The sequence below is a fragment of the Carassius auratus genome, chromosome 47 (genome assembly GCF_003368295.1).
Source record: "Carassius auratus strain Wakin chromosome 47, ASM336829v1, whole genome shotgun sequence".
Taxonomy (NCBI): Eukaryota; Metazoa; Chordata; class Actinopteri; order Cypriniformes; family Cyprinidae; genus Carassius; species Carassius auratus.
This window is the reverse complement of record NC_039289.1, coordinates 15,090,435-15,110,779: the sequence shown is the minus strand read 5'-3', so window position 1 is coordinate 15,110,779 and position 20,345 is coordinate 15,090,435. Positions and strand designations below refer to the sequence as shown.

Below are 20,345 nucleotides of genomic sequence, written 5' to 3'. Positions count from 1 at the left end.
ATAAGTAGTTTCAGAAGATCAGAAAAGAATACATTAAATAGGGTTGATTTAGTAAGAAAATAGTAAAAGGAAGGAAATATAATATACATGGAAAAAATATTTACAAAATGAGCTGCACACAAGACTCTGTTTTTGAATATCATTTAATAATAATAATAATAAAACTAAAAAGGACACTTTATAATGTTCCCTCAGAGAAATAAGATTAAATGAGATGACAGCTGCATTATGGGTAATGTGCACACAAATATACAAAAACAGTAGAAGCCTTACAATAATAAAAATAAATCAATCAAAATCAAATGCGTTTAAAAAACACTTTTAATGTAATAATTGCACATCATTTCGTTATATATCTCAGAATATATTTTGATGTCTATATTTGTTCTGATAATAAAGAGGGTGCTTGTTTTTTCAAGTAAACTTATAACATTGCAGACTATATGAATGATTGTAACATACTTCCAATCAGATGATGTTCACAGCGGTCGCACATGACTAATGAGATGAACAAACTATTGTTTTGGCTATCAGCATTCAAAGCAGCAGGAAGACTGTAGATCCAGATCTGGTCTTTAAACAGGTTTAGTGTTGATTCTCTGATTGTCTAAAATACATGTTAACTGTCGTGAGATTTCACTGGCTGCACTGGAGTAGATGTGGCAGGAAGAAATGAGCCGCTCCATCATCGGGCAACAAGTCCAGGAACTCCAGCGGGTTCAGCTCCTTGGCCGCCACAACCAGAGTTTCTGTGAAAGAAAAGACAATGTTTTCATGAGCAGCGGACTTCCTTCAGTTGTGTTTGGACAGACAGAAGCATAAAACGACTGCTACCTTTGAGTGCTGAGAGGAGGACAGTGTTGTCCTTTCCTCCTGTCCTTATCCTGTCACAGACCTCAGGGAAAAGCTTCTGCCACCACAGAGACTGGACAGAGAGTTGTGAGAAACAGAAAATGATTAACGTGAAAGAGTATCAAAGCACCGCTGATTCCAAACCTTTCTAACAATCTTCATTTATTTTACGACTATTTAGTGTGTTACCAGTTTGTGGTTCTGCAGCTCATGGTTGGCGTAGGAGATGATGGCCTCTGGACATCGGTCTAGGAGTCTGTTGATGGAGGTCTCGTGCTGGCCCAGTTTGGTGGCACAGAGCAGGTGTATGCTGAGACCTGTGGGGTCAGAGTCGCTCAGCTGCTCCAGCAGAGGCAGGATGGATGAGACCTCCAGCGATGGGCCGCACAGCAGAGACTGCACAGAGAAGAGAAAAACACACCTTCCACTGACAAAGACATCAGGCTGAGGAAATGAGGACTGATTTGTCATTTTTTGGGTCAGCTGTCCTTTTAATGAACTATCTGGTGAGCTGAGGCTGAACGGAGCATCTGATGAAAGCCGAGATGCTTTAAACTATACGTCTTAACTATTTCTTACAAGTTACTTTAAAGCATGTTTCATGTTTAGAACATATTGGATTATGCACTTTCCCTGCAGCAGCTCATGTGTCCTCCTGTATTTTTCAGATGCGCTCATATCAAACTACTGTAGGCCCATATCAGTATAAACCGTATTTCCTCATACTATATCACAGGTAAAAAATATATATCGATATATTGTTAAAACATTAAAAAACTTTACTTCAGCTGATCCGGCTGCACTTCCTAGAGGTCCTTGCTATTCATTTACATAATTTACACCACTGTTGTTTACCAGAAAGAGGGAAATATATCAGTGCACACCTGTAGTTTGTGCAGGTCCTCCTGGTGGTGGGTGATGTTGAACTGGACAGGTGTCAGGATGCTCACCCACGGACACAACACCCCGTAATGAGAGCAGGAGTTTATCTGGACATGAAGAGCATGTGATAGATTTAAACTGGAATGAGGGACATGAGAGTCTTTATACCGGATTTAGCTTGAAATACCCACAACACTCTAGTACCCAACTAAAAACAAGCACTCTCGACCCCTGCTGTATCTTGCTCACCAGATCCTCAGCGGTTTTGAGGGCTTTGACGCTGGAGCGATCCCCGCGTGAGATCCGGTCGATATAGACGGATGTGAGACGAAACAGCAGCTCCTGGATGATGGCGTCATGAGAGGACGCTACTAACAGAGCCTCCCAGAAATCCACCAGTAACTGAGGACTGCTGTCAGCCTCCACGCCGTCCTTACACAGCTCCTGAGAGAGAGGTGAACACACACGGGCATGAGAACGACACACACACACACACACACACACATCTCTCTGTGTGCTGCTTGCACCTGGAAGAAGAGATCGGCCTCCTCCAGTCGGATCTTGCTGTTCTCGTGCAGCGCTACGACCGCCGCCACCAGCAGCCCCTCGTGTGTGTGGTGCAGGTGCTGGGCCAGTGTGGTGGGCAGCACGGCCTTCCCTCGGCCGTGCAGCAGCAGTTTGGGCTCTTCTATGAAGCCGTACACTTGCAGCATCTGGAGACCACACAGTGTTTTTGAGTTTAGATGTGGTTCTTTGGCACAATAGCACACAATTTCCTGATGCAATACCTCAGCGTGGCGGTCCATCTGCTGGCTGTAGCTGTGCAGGTCCCCTTTGCGCAGGGCCAGCGAGGCCATACACAGGGCCAGGGTGATGGACGGGGCGCCGGACGCCTCCAGCCGTCTCAGGTGGGTCACGGCGCGGTCAGGATCGGCGTTCAGCATGGACGGGCTGCTCACCACATGAGGAAGCTGAGCGGGTTCAGCCACACTGAAGATCTCCAGGACTTTATCAGCCATGTCCTACAGCACAGACAGCAGACAGCATGCACATTTACTGGTCAACCCTCAATAATGGTACACCAGTGTACACCTGTGTATGAATGAATGAGATTTGCGTAATTTAAAAAAATAAAACAATAAATATTTCAGGTGCAGTGCAAGTTAAGCTCAACCAACAGCATCTGACGATACACTGATTGACACATAAATTAATTCAGACTCTTCCCTCAGGCTCCTTTACAGCAGACCATGGCTTTTAAAATTTGTTAAAATTCAGGACCCTTGTAAGGGAAGTATTTACAATGAAGATAACTTTTAAAGACAACTTTTTAAAAAAAAAAATTAATTAAATAAATTAAAATTAAAGAGTTGGATTTTATATTGTCATTATACATCCTAAAGCAGATTAATTAAAATATTATCTGGACATTTGCACAAGCTGACAGTGTATCTTTTTATACCCATTGTTAGATGTTTTCAGTTATAAACAAGAGCGTTCAATAAAATAAAATTACTGAATTCAATTCAATTCAATTAGAATTCAATTCAATGATGAACTGCCTTTAACTATCATTTTGCATTATTGGCACACGGTTTTCCTAATGAATGTTGTTCAGTTGCTTTGACGCAATGTATTTTGTTTAAAGCGCTATATAAATTAAGGTCATTTGACTTGAGAATAAAACAACTATATCAAATTATATCAAATACTTGTGTTAAACAATCATAACCTGAAGTATTAGGTTGCTTTGACATTTGTTTTTTGCATATGCATAACCTGACAAGTAAACTGTAAATAAATATGTGAAATCTATAATTGAATTTCATTGCACATCTCATTTGAGCACTGACTCCATACTGGACTGAACGCTATCTCAAACACGTCCATCTGTGAGACACTGGCATTCCTTTGGTACCTTGCTAAGCTCCTCCATGGTTTCCTCATAGAGCGAATGCTTCAGGAAGAAGATGAATCCTTTGCCATAACCATTTGAGACGCTGCTCATGTTCCTCTTGATAACATCCGTCACAGTGAGGCCTGACATCTTATAGTATGGAAGAGCCAAGTGACAGTCCTTCTTCTCAAACCTGCAGATCAAACATGGTATCAGAGAAGGATATCGATGATGATATGGTGATGATGAGACGCAGCTGACCTGCCGAAGCAGTCTCCTAAGTGAGCGCAGCTCTCCTGAAAGGCCTGCTGCAGCTGTGCTCTCTCGGCAGACTCACAGTCCTGCAGGAGCAGAGCCGTCCTCAGCAGCAGGTGACCCTCGCTCAGCAGGTGAACACAGCTCTGAGACGACGCGCTCGACTGCTCGTATCGCTTACTGTACTCCACCTGATCCACACACGAGAGGGACACTGACAACCTGCATGACTCCAGCAAAAAGATCTCATTTGGTCTCATAACAAACACACTTTTGTCTGTCACCAGTGCTGGGTAAAATACTGTAGTCCAGTACTGACGACAAATGACATCACCAAAACTGTAGTAACATGATATGGATTAGACATACTGATTACTTTCTGATTACTTTTGACTTCACCTGTTTATCTCATAGACTAGAATGGGATTATATATATATATATAAATTTAAAAATGTAATTTATTTAATTACGAGTATTTACTTTTAGGAATCTGATTACGTCATCTAGATTACATGTGAACAGTTACTACCCAGTAGGGCTGTGTGACACATCGAGTATGTTTTTTATATTATTATAATTTATTATATTAAAATATAATGCAATTAATCTGTGCTTGTGTTTATTTACTTTCATTTTTATTTAGTGAATTTAACTTCTGTTATAAAGAGAAAAGTAATGTGATTTTATCCCCTTTTTTGCACACAATGGATAGCATATTTTACTTTCACTATATTTTACTTCATTGCCATTAATATAAACATTGTTTTATTGGATAAAATTGGGAAGGATGTTATTAGACAATAAAAAATATATACATAATTATTAATTATATAGATATACAGTATTGTTCAAAATAATAGCAGTACAATGTGACTAACCAGAATAATCAAGGTTTTTAGTATATTTTTTATTGCTACGTGGCAAACAAGTTACCAGTAGGTTCAGTAGATTGTCAGAAAACAAACAAGACCCAGCATTCATGATATGCACGCTCTTAAGGCTGTGCAATTGGGCAATTAGTTGAATTAGTTGAAAGGGGTGTGTTCAAAAAAATAGCAGTGTCTACCTTTGACTGTACAAACTCAAAACTATTTTGTACAAACATTTTTTTTTTTCTGGGATTTAGCAATCCTGTGAATCACTAAACTAATATTTAGTTGTATGACCACAGTTTTTTAAAACTGCTTGACATCTGTGTGGCATGGAGTCAACCAACTTGTGGCACCTCTCAGCTGTTATTCCACTCCATGATTCTTTAACAACATTCCACAATTCATTCACATTTCTTGGTTTTGCTTCAGAAACAGCATTTTTGATATCACCCCACAAGTTCTCAATTGGATTAAGGTCTGGAGATTGGGCTGGCCACTCCATAACATTAATTTTGTTGGTTTGGAACCAAGACTTTGCCCGTTTACTAGTGTGTTTTGGGTCATTGTCTTGTTGAAACAACCATTTCAAGGGCATGTCCTCTTCAGCATAGGGCAACATGACCTCTTCAAGTATTTTAACATATGCAAACTGATCCATGATCCCTGGTATGCGATAAATAGGCCCAACACCATAGTAGGAGAAACATGCCCATATCATGATGCTTGCACCTCCATGCTTCACTGTCTTCACTGTGTACTGTGGCTTGAATTCAGAGTTTGGGGGTCGTCTCACAAACTGCCTGTGGCCCTTGGACCCAAAAAGAACAATTTTACTCTCATCAGTCCACAAAATGTTCCTCCATTTCTCTTTAGGCCAGTTGATGTGTTCTTTGGCAAATTGTAACCTCTTCTGCACATGCCTTTTTTTTAACAGAGGGACTTTGCGGGGGATTCTTGAAAATAGATTAGCTTCACACAGACGTCTTCTAACTGTCACAGTACTTACAGGTAACTCCAGACTGTCTTTGATCATCCTGGAGGTGATCATTGGCTGAGCCTTTGCCATTCTGGTTATTCTTCTATCCATTTTGATGGTTGTCTTCCGTTTTCTTCCACGTCTCTCTGGTTTTGCTCTCCATTTTAAGGCATTGGAGATCATTTTAGCTGAACAGCCTATCATTTTTTGCACCTTTTTATAGGTTTTCCCCTCTCTAATCAACTTTTTAATCAAAGTACGCTGTTCTTCTGAACAATGTCTTGAACGACCCATTTTCCTCAGCTTTCAAATGCATGTTCAACAAGTGTTGGCTTCATCCTTAAATAGGGGCCACCTGATTCACACCTGTTTCTTCACAAAATTGATGACCTCAGTGATTGAATGCCACACTGCTATTTTTTTGAACACACCCCTTTCAACTAATTCAACTAATTGCCCAATTGCACAGCCTTAAGAGCGTGCATATCATGAATGCTGGGTCTCATTTGTTTTCTGAGAATCTACTGAACCTACTGGTAACTTGTTTGCCACGTAGCAATAAAAAAATATACGAAAAACCTTGATTATTCTGGTTAGTCACATTGTACTGCTATTATTTTGAACAATACTGTATATACTGTGTGTGTGTGTGTATGTGTTTATATATATATATATATATATATATATATATATATATATATAAATAATAATAATTATTATTATATATTTTTTATTCCAAATAAATAATAGAAAATACCAATATATATAGTGTATATTGCATTTCAGCCCAAAAACACAGAGATATGATTATTTGGGCCATATGAACCCAGCACTGTGTCACTCTTCACGTCAGTCAGAGACTCTTCTTCTGTCGATGTGGACAGTTCTTGGCCAGAATATAATATAGGACCTCTACAAAGGTTTGGCTGTCCACTCGTGTGTGATATCTGAATGTTTTTGCTCTATATGACAGCTGGAGATACTGTACTATTTCTCTGTAGAGCTGCAGAGTGGACACAGACGTGATGACGTAGAGGTTCCAGCCGTGAGCGCTGTCAGACGGCTCTGGGGGCTTGCAGACAGAGCTCTTCCTGGATCTGGAGAGCATAACAGTCATACATCACTAATGCATTTACTGCTCATGTTTAGCAGAGTTAAGATGCGGCCACATTTACAGTTTACTGAATTTTAAGGGCGTAATCCAGTCATTTCTATTGGAATCACATGCTCTACATGTGTCAGTAACGGACTACTTCATTACAAGTACAATAAAATGCCGGGATTAGTTTAGCTGTGGCTGGTTCAAGTCAGTTATATACGTTTAAGGTTTATAAAAATAAGAGGAAGTCCTGAGCCACAGAGAAAGCTTGCATCTTTTTGCAATGACTGGATTATCACATCTGAACAAAACGGAGATGTTAGATGGATTACGACCGGCCGCATGCAGGTATCACTCACAGCGGGTTAGGGGGAATTTTAGGGTTTGCTTCAGACAGGTCCAAACTTAGGATCATGCTAATCGCTAACTTACAGGAAGGACCTGGACAGAAGGTTTTCCAGGGTGGGCGATGAGGACGGCTCTAGACCTACAGCTACTAAAATGCCCGTCAGGGCTCTGTGTTCCCTCGATTCACTACAATAAGAGTTAAATCCCATTTACACAGCACACCACGATACAACTACAAACCAAACAGCATCATTCGTTCAACTTCAGTTGAACCCAAATGAGAAACGCTCCCAAGGTGCTTTAGTAATCAGGATATAAATGTGTTGAAGTGCAGTGATTGTGAACACACACATACGTGTTTCTGCGCGCTGTCCTCTCCGTGTCCTCTTTGCTGTCCACATCTGCTGCTGTCAGGAGAACGATCTGATTTCCGTCCTGACAGAGAAGCTTCAGGCCGATGAAGAGCTGGATCCTCAGAGCACACACCTCCATGGTGATGGGAGGACAGGCCTGACGGGATTCACAATGAAGACGATAGTGGCTCTAACCCTAGCTCTTTCCAGAAGTGTGGCTACATTAATTTTTCACACAAATTTACCACACTGATCATCAACTGAATGGGGTTTGTTTTAAAAAGATTTCTGTAGAATAAAGGACTTCCACTAATGAAAGCCACTATGCTATTTAAAAAAAAAAAGATATGAATCAAGTGTCTGGGACACTTCCACCCCCCTAGCAATCGAACACCCGGTGTAAAGTAATAATAGCAGTAATAGCCACATGATGTATCATTTAGGTTTACAAAACAAACGGTGCAGAACAATTTTAAGGTTTTAACCCTACTTCCTACTGTATCATATCTGATACACGATACTCTAAAATATCAACATGATTAAGACTTTGCTGGAAAACCTGTTGTACACAATCACGCCCATGCCTTCTGTCATCTGACTGAGAGTTAGTTTATTAGCAAGTTAAATGGCTTTTAATATAAGTGTGAAAATATCTCTCTCTTTTTTTATTTAACATTATTTGTAGAAATGCGATAATACATCAGGCTTTTGAACATATTATTGGGAGACATAGAGCGACAACTGATATTTATAGAGATCGGCCGATATATCGATTTACAGATATTTTCCTCAATATTTAAGCATTTTACCATAATCGGTTATCGATTTTGTAATATCGGATTAACCGATGAACTGTGTTCTGCGCAGGAACGCCACTGCAGCGCATCTATAGTTTTATGATGGATGCATGTACTTTTTTGGGCTTCAAAAACAGGGCCACCATTACCGCCATTATACAGCTCGGAAGAGCAAGGACATTTTTTATATAAATCTGATTGTGTCCGTCTAAAAGAGGAATATCATGGGCTAATTTTGATTTTTGGGTGAACTATGCCTTTAATACTTCCACTGAGGGGTTTCAATAGCAGCACTCAGTTAAACGACTGAGATTAAGGCATGTCACAGGTGAAAAAAGAGAATAATATTCAAAAACATGATGGCTTGGTTTACCTTCATGGTGGTGTCGATGTATGGGTCATCAACCCGAGCCGCCACAGCGCTGCATCTGACAGTGAAACACTGGAGAGCACTCCTACAGCAAACACAACCACAATCAACTCATCTGCTTCACCTTTTCACTCAATCCAAATGATATAAACTGCTTCAGTACAAACGTTTAAATATAAATGGAAGAGCTTGTCTGTCCGACCTGGTGATGATGTAGAGGAAGTGGTCACTGAGCACAGCCTGATGGGTCTTTTCTGGGTACTGGTAGGTGGACACGAGCTCCACTGTGTTCTTCAGGCTGTACATGTAGCCAGTGTTCGGCAAGGAGAAGAAAACAAACATACAAGTAGGTTCCCGTCCTTTGGAGATGGAGGCTTCTTCCCGTTTACCTGTTCAGAAGCAGGAGGAAACCATTCAGTCCAAAAGAGAAAGGACTGAGGGCGAGCGGATGCAGCACACGCAGTGTTCACTTACCAGTAAACATGGGGTGGAGCTGCAAGGAATGCAAGTGTGTCTCCTCAATGCTGCAACCTTGAAAGAAATCCGGCGCAAACCGCCTAGACGGGGCAAACTAGAGAGGTGACATCTGACAGACAGAGAGCAGCTCTTCATCTATAGATGTTGACTATACCTGAACAAGATGTAGACCACACTCATGTCCCCTTGGCTCTCTGCCTCCATACCCGTCCACTCCAGGACTAAAGAGATGCCACACTCCTGCGCTTCGTTCCCCAGCATCTCCTGGTGCCTCGGGAACAGAAAGAAGTCCTCTTGTGCATGGAGGGGGCTGAATCCATCTTTTGCCATCTCTAAAACAAAAAATATGGAAAATCAGAAAATGAAAGCAAGCGTGCACAAGTACGCACACAGCCTGTGGCTCGAATTGTTTTACCTGCGTCTTCATCGATGCTGGTTTCACTCATGATATCTTCTGGCAGCAGAGTGTGCTCCTCTGCAGCCGCGCTGCTCTTCTGTCGCGGGGTGAGCTTTATCACCAGCACCTCCAGCTCTGTCTGAAGCGCTATGTATCCAGCACAGAAGGCCACTTGAGATGGGCTCCAGCCCTGGATGTGAAGAATCAGGACCCTCTCGAAGTCCAGCACAGAGAGCTGCTCGCTCAGTGTCTGACGCTTCAGACTGAAGACCACCAGGCTCTTGGCACAGCCCACCAGAAGATCACCTGCCAAAGCAACGCAACAGGACTCAGGTACACGCAAACCGTCTCAGCTGTGAAGTGAAGTATGCATTTTCTGTTTCTCTCTTAGTTAAATGTGCACAGAGTGAACTATAAGTAAACCACTGGGAGGTTCACTTCCTGATGGATGCAAACACTGAGACTGGTGTGTTGACTTCATGGTTTGAGGGACATCCTGTTAAACTGGAGTGGTTAATGTTATTGATATAGAGAGCATCATAGAGACTTATGAGTGGCCACTTTTGACGTCTATGAGAACAACTATGTGTTTTAGTTCAGTCGACGTGTCAGCGGGATGATTCAGTCGTTCCTGAGCTCTGTAAAACCTGTGGACATCAAGTGTTCACTGCTCACCTTCACACCTGTCTCTCAAGACAACAGAAACAGACGGCACACAAATATTTAATGATGTCTGAGCGTTTTTAAAGTTACAACTACAATCCCATTCAGAAATTTGTGGTCAGAGAGTTTTTTTTTTTCAGCAAGCATTCATTAAATTGATCAAGAGTAAAAGTAAAGACACTTATTATGTTACAAAAGATTTCCGTTTCAAATAAAGGCTGTTCTTTTAAACTTTCTATCCATCAAATAATCGTGAAACATACAGTGTATCACAGTTTACACTAACATATTGGGCAGCACAACTGTTTTCAACATTGATAATAATAAATGTTTCTTAAGCAGTAGATCATCATATTTTCATGATTTCTGACGATCTTGTGACACTGAAGACTGGAGGAATGATGCTGAAAATACAGCGGAGCATCACAGGAATAAACTACATTTAAACAGATGTTCACACAGAAAGCAGCTGTTTTATATTCACTAAGCAGCAGAACACAGAATAGACAGAGTTTCAGTGTGAAGTGTGCTCACCGGTAAGACTGCAGCAGGCCATACACAGCGGCGGCTCGAACAGAGGGATCTCTATAATCTCCATCTGCTCTTTGGGAGTCCCTCGGAAGGACGAGCCCCGCAGGAGGTGACCCAGCAGACGCACCCCAACACGAGTCTTCTCCACAGCCTGGTACCTCCAGTTAGTGTAGGCCCGGAGATACGTGGCCTTGTTCTTCTCCTCGATGGTCACCAGGTAGTCCCCTGCAAACACAGACAAAACACAAACACGGTCGCACACATGAAGCACAATTAATGTACATGGTACAAACATGAGAAACGCAGTAATAAGAGTACTCTCATGACTACGTTTCTTAAAGTACTTTTAAAAATTGCACTTTAAATCATTTCTCATTTACATTTTTTTACTTAAAATGCCATTGTAAATCATTGTTTTATTATAATCGTAAATAATCTGCTTTAAAGAAACACTTATTTTGATGTGCTGACTAACATATTAGCACATATTATGTGAAGTACTTGATTATATTTTATATATGTATTGTGTTACTTGATATTACATTTATAGTTTACTTTTTTTTATATACTTAATTTCAAAACACGACATACAAGTTTCAATAGAAATTACATTAAAGTATATTTTAGTTTACTATGAATGGCTGTCAGTGCATTCAGCATCACAATTGAACAATATTTAAAACAAAAAAAGTATTAAATTACATTTATAATACATTTTTTGTAGGTCAAAAAGCACTTTAAACTTTTAACTGCATGCAAATAACATGCAATTAAGTGTCCGAAAACATGACATTCAGTAAACACTTCTGTACATTGTTTTAGAATATATTATTTCCGTGATAAGCAGACTCTTTTAAGGATGCTAAACCGAGTCGTGGGACACTGCCGGATGTCCCAGTACTCCGTGTACAGTCCTGCTGTGTTGCTGGCACTGACCCGCGGCGCAGTGGCGGATGCTGAGCACGGAGCCCATGCTGCTGAAGCGGCAGATGAGCGGACATCCCTCCCGCTGCAGCTCGTACGCCTCGATCCTGCAGCCTCCGGCGCTCACGACGAACAGCGCCCCGCCGCCGCAGCACACCAGCCCGGGCTCCTGCTCCGCCGACACGATGTGCTGGGACGCGAACGGGTGACAGTTATAGACGTGGACCATCTCTGCGGCGGGGCTCGGAGTCTACATGTCTGGGAAGAACCACGGAAGGACTGCAGAAACGAAGAATACGTGACAGAATAACAATTCGCACGACACTGGGATTTAAAGGGGGCGTGGTTTCGCAGCCCGGAAGCAGTCTCTAATTGGTTAGGTGCGATCGGTCTAAATATCAATTTAACTTTTTAACTATTCATTGTTTATTTTTAATTTAGTTGCTATTTGCGTTACTCTCTTTCATTATTCAGGTAAAAATAAATTGTTAAGATTACTGCTGAAGCGTCACACAAAGCGGAGCGTGATCACGAGAAAGCTGTTACTTTTCTCAGCGCTGGTCAGGATGAACCAAACACAGTCGTTTGAGTTTATGTAGCAAGAATTTAAAAAAAACATTTTATAAAGTTGATGAGGCTGATTTTAATTTGTATACTAGGAACTAATTATTACTTTTAAAAGTTTTAAACGATTAAATGTGATCACGTTCAAATGTTGTACATAAGACAAAGATCGGCTAGAGATTTGAATGCGGGCTGATCGAGGACTGGTCTTCCAGAGCCGCTGAGCGCCACCTGAAGAGCTCGTCATAATCTACACGAATGAGCTCAACAGTCTGATCAATATCACATGCCTCGCAGTCTTGTGACGATCAGCACATAAACATTAACACCGTGAAACCTCGGTTCATGTTTATGAATGGAAAGTTAAAATAAGCAGTCTACTAAACACGTGTGTGAATCAAATAAATAGCAAACTGTAGCCTACTAATTAGAGCATACATTGGTTTTCATACCCTGTCTGTTGAGAAACTTGGATTTTGAATGGTTTTACGTTGTTTATTGTTTTCCAGTGTGTTATTTTTGGACGAAATTTGTCACAATTTACTCCAAACATCTGTATACGTTCTCATTGGGAGATTTTTTAAAATCATTTTATTGTCCATCAAGCTTGATTTACTGTATTTAAACCTAGCTGTAATAAAAAATTAACTTCCCCCATCTAATTCAATAAAAATGAGAAGCATGTGATTCATCCCAACGCAGAAACACCTGATGAGAAGTCTTGTGTTTTCCTTTTTGCATTTGATTTATTGTGAATAAAAATAACTTCTTATTAGTTTGATGATTTGGTATAATTAAATGCATTTATATATTTATGTTATGGATGAGATTCGGACAGGCAAACGTAGATCTATTCGCCTCGTGCCAAAACTACCATTGTTCTATGTTCTTCTCGCTAAAGGACGTGGACGCTCCCCTCGGGGTAGATGCACTGGCTCACCCGTGGCCCAGAGTGCTGCTGTATGCCTTTCCTCCCCTGTGCCTGATAATTCCTACACTGGCCAGGGTGAGAGGGCAGGGCCTGTCTCTCATTCTGAAAGCACCCAGGTGGCCCAAAGCACCATGGCTGGCGGAGATAATCCATCTGTTATATGCTGAGCCGTGGCGCCGCTTTTTCCACAATTAAGGTCTTCTTGGCTGCGATTTCGGCCTGTCGTGGGCTTTGAGGGCTCAACAGTCGGGCAGCATCCTCTAATCCGCAGATTTATGAAGGGTGCCCGTCGCCGCTTACCAGTCATCAGGAGGACTGTTCCTGAGTGGGATCTCTCCATGGTGTTGGAGGCTCTGTCTCAAAATCCTTTCAAATCTCTTAGAAGTATTTCCCTAAAGCTGCTGTCCCTCAAGACAGCTTTGCTCTTAGCCTTGGCATCAGCCAAATGTGTCAGTGAGCTACATGCACTTTCGGTTCACCCCTCGTGCACTAAATTCTCTCTTAGTGGAGATATGGTTTCCCTTAAGCCTAATCCGGCCTTCATGCCGAAGTGCTTCCCTGCGTTCACTTCGGAGGTGTTGGAGCTGTCCGCTTTTCAGCCTCCACCTTTTTCCTCCCCGGAGGATGAGAGGCTAAATGCTCTGTGTCCCGTCCGTGCTTTACGAACATATATGAACAGGACCAGTGCTTTCCGGAAGAGCGTCCAGCTCTTTATTTCATGGGCACCCCCTCATGAAGGGAATCCTATTACTAAGCAATGCCTCTCACATTGGCTTGTGAATGCTATAGCTTTGGCTTATGAATCAAAGGGAATGCAGCCACCAGGGGACATCAGAGCTCATTCCATGAGGGGCATTGCCACCTCTTGGGCTTTGTTTAGGGGAGTGTCGCTAAAGGACATCTGCCTCTCTGCCAGTTGGGCTTCTCCTCATACCTTTGTGCATTATTACCGGCTGGATGTCACCAGTATCTCGGTAGCATATTCGGTTTTAAGGGTGGGGTCTTCTTGGCCCTTCGCTGCAACCCTGTTAGAAGTGATGAAGGAGTGAATGGGCTGGCTGGCCATGTACATCCCTGTCACTAAGCATGTTTTTACAGTCCTTTTCTGGGTGTAATTATGTGCACATTGGTTATCATGTGTGTGATGCAAAAAAAAAAATCATGTGCTGCATATGCACAGCAGTCACGACTGTGCATCAGTATTGCAGGTTCATGAGTATGGGACGTGTCAGGCACCGCCTCTCTGGGGCGACCGTCCTTCTCTGGCTTTCAGAACCTCACTGTGAGTGTATTGGGCAATCGGGGAGCTGTCCATGTCTCTCCCATAGGTGGTTCTCGAACACGAGATGATGAAAGAGAACAATAGGTTACTGTCGTAACCCCGGTTCTCTGAAACATCGAGTGGAGAGATCCACCAGCTTTGCCCCGCTTGCCACACGACAAGTGAATATACTTACTGGAGAATAGCAGCGCTGCAGCCATTATTATACCCCTAGGTAAGGGGGCGGGGCCTTACCTGGCATTGGCTGTGCGCTTCTGTCTGTCTAGCCAGACTTGGTGCAATTGGATGCTTCTGCAGAGGTCAGGTACGGATGCCCTTCCCATAGGTGGATCTCTCCACTCGATGTTTCAGACAACCGGGGTTACGACAGTAACCTATTGTTTTTAATTTTAGTGTATATTATTTTATAATTAATTTTATTTATTTTTTTACACTTGTTACACTCACTTTTTGTTGTAATTTTATAGGCTCCACAAAATTCAGTGATAAAGACAACGGTGGCATGTTGGTCTGGTCTCCACATCACACAATAGTTGACTCTAAATGTAAGTATTTGCGGTTTCTTTTTTGTCATTTAATTATTTGGAGAAAGCATCATGCAGTTTATTCGTGTCTGTGTTATTTTCCCCTTAGTGTATGAGTACATTGCGATTGCGAAAGAAAAGCATGGCTATAATGAGAGTGCGGTCTTCAACGATCACTTGTTTTCAGTGATCACTAATGTGTGTGTGTCTTCTGTGCTCCACAGGCTCTCGGCATGCTCTTCTGGCATAAACACAGCATCGAGAAGTCCCTTGCTGATCTGCCGAACTTCACACCCTTCCCTGATGAGTGGACGGTGGAGGACAGGGTGTTGTTTGAGCAAGCGTTCAGTTTTCATGGGAAGAGCTTCCATCGAATCCAGCAGATGGTGAGTCTGCACTGCTAGTGCATGAGAGATAATGTATTGCTTAAAGAAACAAAAATAGTTTTTGCGTTGGGTAATTTTTAAAAAGTACCAATATTTACCAACAATTTCTAATAACCATAATGCAGAGATAATTTTCTAATTTATTATTATTGTTATAATGCATCCAGGTTTGTGTGTGTTTTTTTATTATTTTTTTTCTTTAGATAATTTTAAATTTTAAACAATTATTGTCTTGTTATTGTAATACAGTAATTTTTCATAGCATTTATTTTATGCTAATTTAAATTCAAGACAGCAAAACAAATATTGCTCATTGTAATAATATATAAATAATATATAAAAAATAATATATATATATATATATATATAGATATAGATATAGATATAGATATATATATATATAATGCAAATTTATATGAGATTTTATTCTATTGGCAAGGCTTATATATATATAAGCCTTGCCAATAGAATAAAATCTCATAAAAATTTGCGTTAAGGTCATGTGCATAATTATCATAGTTACGGTGTCGAATTAAATTTGTAATTATACAGTATACTTATTTAAACCACTGGACAAAACTTAAATAATTAAGATTTTTGTTTTGTTTTTATGTTTGTGAAAGATTTATCTTAATACTGTATTCAGAAATAATATCATTATTATAATATTTTACAGTAATAAATACTAATATTATAAAATATAATTAAATTTTTTTTAAAAAAACTATTTTCCATTTTAATGTTTTTAAATATTTTCTTTTCTTTGAAGCAATGCTGTAAAGTGTTACATAAATAACCATTCTGTTTAAATGAAGTGTATTCCTGTGATGTGCAGCTGTATTTTCAGCATCATTCCTCCAGTCTTCAGTGTCACATGATCTTCAGAAATCATTCTGATATGATGATTTATTATAAATGTTGAAAACAGTTGTGCTGCTGCTTTCAAATAATTGCTGTTCATTAAACATTTCCCGTTGTTTCTATTGAAGAATCCAGAAAAAAATGCATTCGGTTTTAGACCAAAAACCAATAAGATAATACATTATTAATAACTGAATATCAAATCAGTATATTAGAATGATTTCTGAAGATCATGTGACACTGAAGACTGGAGTAATGATGCTGAAAATACAGCTTTGATCACAATAAACTACATTTTCATATTTATTAAATCGAAAACAGTTCTTTAAATTAATAATATTTCACTGTTACTGTTTTACTGTGTTTTTGATCAAATAATTGCAGCCTTGATCTCTAAAAAATAAAAATATTATTAATGTAAAATGTAATTCACCTTTTTGTTAATGCCATTTTATTTTGGTATAAACGTCTCTTTGTGAGATTCACCCTCTTGAAGTCATCAGATACGTCTCTTCATAAAACCTGGCAACATCATTATATACAATGTTATATTTTACCTTAAATATTCTTGATTTTGATAATTGATTGTAGTTGCCAGACAAATCCATATCCAGTCTTGTGAAGTACTACTATTCGTGGAAGAAAACACGGTCCCGGACGAGCCTGATGGACCGACAAGCACGAAAGCTGGCGAACCGGAGTAATCCAGATGAAAGGTCATCTGTCCGTTCACTTGCCTCGTTTCTGATCTTTGAGCTCAATTACAAGATGATTCAAGTTTTTAGGGTTTCTAGTATTTTTATTTTTGACTTAATATTGAGGAAGAGATGGAAGACGCCAACCCTGTTGAGGCCAACGACAGCGACTATGACCCTACGAAAGAGACCAAGAAGGAGGTAATGTCAATTTGTTATGAATTCGTATATAAATTATTTCATGTATTCAAAGGTATGTAAAAGCTGTTTATATCTCATCTTTTTCCAGTGTCTCAATGCAGGGGTTTGTTTTTCCTCCTGACAGAGTCCTGTAGAGCCTCCGATGCTGAGCTCCAGAATTGCTCTGGGACGGAGAGAGCACCAGACGCTGCAGCACCGTCACCACAGCCAGCGCTCCAGGTGCCGCCCTCCCAAAGGCATGTACCTCACACAGGAGGACGTGGTGGCCGTGTCCAGCTGCTCCAGTGCTGCTAACTCTGTCCTGCATCAGCTGGACATGGAGCTGGTGTCCCTGAAGCGACAGGTGCGCCAGGAGTCTCCGAAATAATCACAACGATGGGGAACACATCACTTTGAAAACGTTGAATATCAGTCAAAGCCTGTGAAGACTATTTTTAATGTTTTCCTTCCCCCTCACACATTTATCTGATATCAACAACAATTTAACAAATTATTTAATACATTTCCACAATACACATATTCACTGAAAAAGATATAAGCGGAAGCTCTTGCTTATTTATCTAAATTTTTCTACATATAAAAAAATACATATCAAATATTGATCCAATAATTAAATTCAAACTATAGTTTTCTGTTGTATACCCATTAATGTCTCAGGTTACGAATGTAATCATGGTTCCCCGAGTGGGGAACGAGACACTGCGTCCTCTAGGGGTTGCTTTGGGGAACATCCCATGACCCGTGTCTGAAGCATACATTGAAAAAACATCAACTTGATGGCCGGCGACAGCCTCTGACGTTACTACCGGCACGACTATAAACAGGCACCGGGAGAACACGTCATCCACTTCTTTGTCTGAAGCTTGCAGCCAAAGCACGGCAGGGAGGTAGAGGACGCAGTGTCTTGTTTCCTACTCAGGGAACCATGGTTACATTCGTAACGTAACACGTTCCCTTTCAAGGGAACTTCAAACTGCGTCCTCTAGGGGTCGCTATGGGGAACAGTATACCCACACTGCCATGCTGAGGGGAGTGCAGGCCAGGATCGTGGTGAACATGAAGTACCAACTCTACCATTTCCATGGGAGTTGCCCCTGCGACGTTTAGATGGCTGTCTGTGACAGTACCCCTTACAGCCAAAGGCCTAAGCCAAACTTAATTGTTAGGGCCTCGGCCCGGGTAGAGCTGAAGATTTGGAATCAAGAAAGATTCCTTTAAAGGTAAACGGCTAAGAACCTAGCATTTTATACCAAGTCTTGCCTGTCACACAGGGGCTACCGCTAGCTTTTGCATAAGCTTGCTGAAAGAGCTGTCTCAACAGATCTCTAGTAGCAACACCCTGTTTAGATAGGTATCCGATGATATATAGGTGGAGTGGAGCCCAAGATGAACAGGGCTTTTACCAACTCATGAAAGGTCAAAAAGCAACCACCCTCACCATATAGGATTTTAGAAAGAACGCAGAATACTTGTGTGCAAACTTACCACAGTGTGGATTTCAGAAAGTGTGCAAAGACTTCACTTGCACACTTACCATAGCATGGATGTTCAAATACTGTTCTAAGGAGGGGCTCTCGTGGCACTCTGATAGAGCAGCTCATAGATGGAATGGTGCATCTCAAAACAGTATGTCTGAGAGTCATCAACTCGATCTGTGGAAATAATACTGGAGTGCTCTGGGGAAAACAGAGAACTCGGTCTCATATGAGAGGAGAACTCCGAGCTCAGAGTAGCACGCTCATAGCTGACCCTTCTTGGAAAAGGGGAGCGCTGCTAAACTACCACGAGAATTGCCCAAATAGCCCCTCATTTTGAGGGAAACCCTGCTTGAAGTGTATAAACAATGCAAACTGGCTGAATGGAGCCCAAGGAACCAAGGTCTAATCATCTCAAGAAAGGGAACAAGGCAGAGCGTAACCGTTACCGTACAGGATTTCAGAAAGTGCACTGCAAAGAAACGCAAAGAAGATTAGTACACACATAACCACCAGCAATTTAATACATATATACATACATACATATAAGTAAATACAGAATGGACCATACTGACCCACCCTGGTTCTTGCGCTGGAGCCCCGCTCAAGGGGCGCCTCCCTTAAGTCCGGACCATCAGTAAGGTGGTTGCTATGAACTTAGAACCAGCCAAAAACATTATAGGCCCAGCATAGGAGACTGTTATGCGAGAGGTTTCCACCTAACCTCGATCAGGTGGAGAGCTGTTTTTACAGGGGATTTAGGAAGGGGAGGATAAAGGCAGATGTAGAAACCCTCAAAGAGAACGAGTAGATGGTAAGTATCGCTCTGATTCGGATGAGAACGCTGATGCCTCATCTGGAGAACATCCCTTAGATTCTGCTTACCTCCTTGTGACCCACGATTCCTCTTACCCCTGTAGCAACAATCACTTTCTGGGGAATAATTAACTCAAATTAAGTGAATATTCATGAGTCTATGAATATAACGTGCTTATTGCTTACAAATATTAAATTACCCAAAGAGGGAATATTTAATCATTTAAAGGTAACCTTTACTAGAATTAATTTAAGTTACTCTAGACAATCTGTTCGTCCAGCGAACTGGAAGCTAGACTTCCTTATCAAAATTCAATAAAAATACCCTTCTTACAAACTCCAAGAAATATTAATCTTCTGATCAGGAAAAAACAATATTTTCTGTGTCTGTACTACTAAGATTACTGAAAATTAATTCATATAAAACAAAGCTCGTAGCGTAGATCACACGATTCAGGGACTTCGATCTCAATGAGCAATAAAACAATTCAATTCAAGCAAATTATAGGATTTAATAAAAACAGACTAAAGAGTACATAACTACAATTCACACGGAGTAAATATGAGTATATAGCAAAACGAAAATACAATTTAAACAAGGTAAATGAACAAGAATAATAATGAGATAAATGAGAGATAGAGATAAAGAGAGAGAGAGAGAGAGGGAGAGAAAGTGAAAGTGAAAAGCAATCTCAGCGTTGCAATTTCAAACAGTTAACTTTGCAAGAGACCCCAAGTCATTGGATGATTTCACAAACATGGAATAGCCTAGACAACCTTAAACAGCAATTTTAGTTGCGATATAAGAAAGTACTTGCTTTGATCTGGCTCTTGTGCGTAGCTGCGCTCAAATTGTCCGGTCTGTGCGGCCTCAGCGTGGTTCTTTCCAGAGCAGATGATACGCGAGCTCGATGGT

The 20,345-nt window shown here is 40.9% G+C and overlaps 2 protein-coding genes across 3 annotated transcripts in view; one reads left to right on the top strand and one right to left on the bottom strand.

The window, feature by feature from the left end:
* Positions 1–303: 303 nt before the first annotated feature.
* On the bottom strand, positions 304–12,043 carry hps3 (HPS3 biogenesis of lysosomal organelles complex 2 subunit 1). 2 transcript variants are annotated; one of them, XM_026236470.1, is made up of 19 exons: positions 11,707–12,043; positions 10,774–10,995; positions 9,595–9,882; positions 9,334–9,511; positions 9,177–9,259; positions 8,905–9,091; positions 8,706–8,787; positions 7,538–7,692; positions 7,267–7,368; positions 6,724–6,832; positions 3,893–4,077; positions 3,653–3,824; positions 2,523–2,756; positions 2,262–2,447; positions 1,984–2,178; positions 1,737–1,841; positions 1,042–1,248; positions 835–925; positions 304–749 (listed from the first exon to the last, which is right to left on the bottom strand). In XM_026236470.1, exons 1-19 carry the CDS (start codon positions 11,921–11,923, stop codon positions 637–639), a joined length of 3,111 nt encoding a protein of 1,036 aa, XP_026092255.1. In that variant the 5' UTR covers positions 11,924–12,043; the 3' UTR covers positions 304–636. The 2 variants fall into 2 exon arrangements, with proteins under 2 accessions (XP_026092255.1, XP_026092256.1); XM_026236471.1 differs by lacking the exon at positions 7,267–7,368 and having other exon boundaries at positions 11,707–11,923.
* The window catches only part of LOC113064583 (REST corepressor 3-like), a 27,748-nt gene continuing 19,384 nt past the window's right edge, over positions 11,982–20,345 (top strand). The window contains exons 1-6 of the mRNA XM_026235434.1: positions 11,982–12,074; positions 14,939–15,016; positions 15,220–15,381; positions 16,834–16,965; positions 17,064–17,138; positions 17,263–17,481. Of these exons, the coding sequence (XP_026091219.1) occupies positions 15,229–15,381; positions 16,834–16,965; positions 17,064–17,138; positions 17,263–17,481 (579 nt within the window). The 5' untranslated portion in view covers positions 11,982–12,074; positions 14,939–15,016; positions 15,220–15,228. The remainder of the gene's footprint in view (positions 12,075–14,938; positions 15,017–15,219; positions 15,382–16,833; positions 16,966–17,063; positions 17,139–17,262; positions 17,482–20,345) is intronic.

Bases quoted from the DNA above. Each gene is read 5' to 3' on its own strand.
- hps3 (XM_026236470.1), bottom strand. From the start codon at position 11,923: ATGGTCCACGTCTATAACTGTCACCCGTTCGCGTCCCAGCACATCGTG. The intron at 1,842-1,983 runs GTGAGCAAGATA...CTTCATGTCCAG, and splicing joins TCAAAACCGCTGAGGATCTG to ATAAACTCCTGCTCTCATTA. The intron at 1,249-1,736 runs GTGTGCACTGAT...TTCTCTGTGCAG, and splicing joins AGGACCTGCACAAACTACAG to TCTCTGCTGTGCGGCCCATC.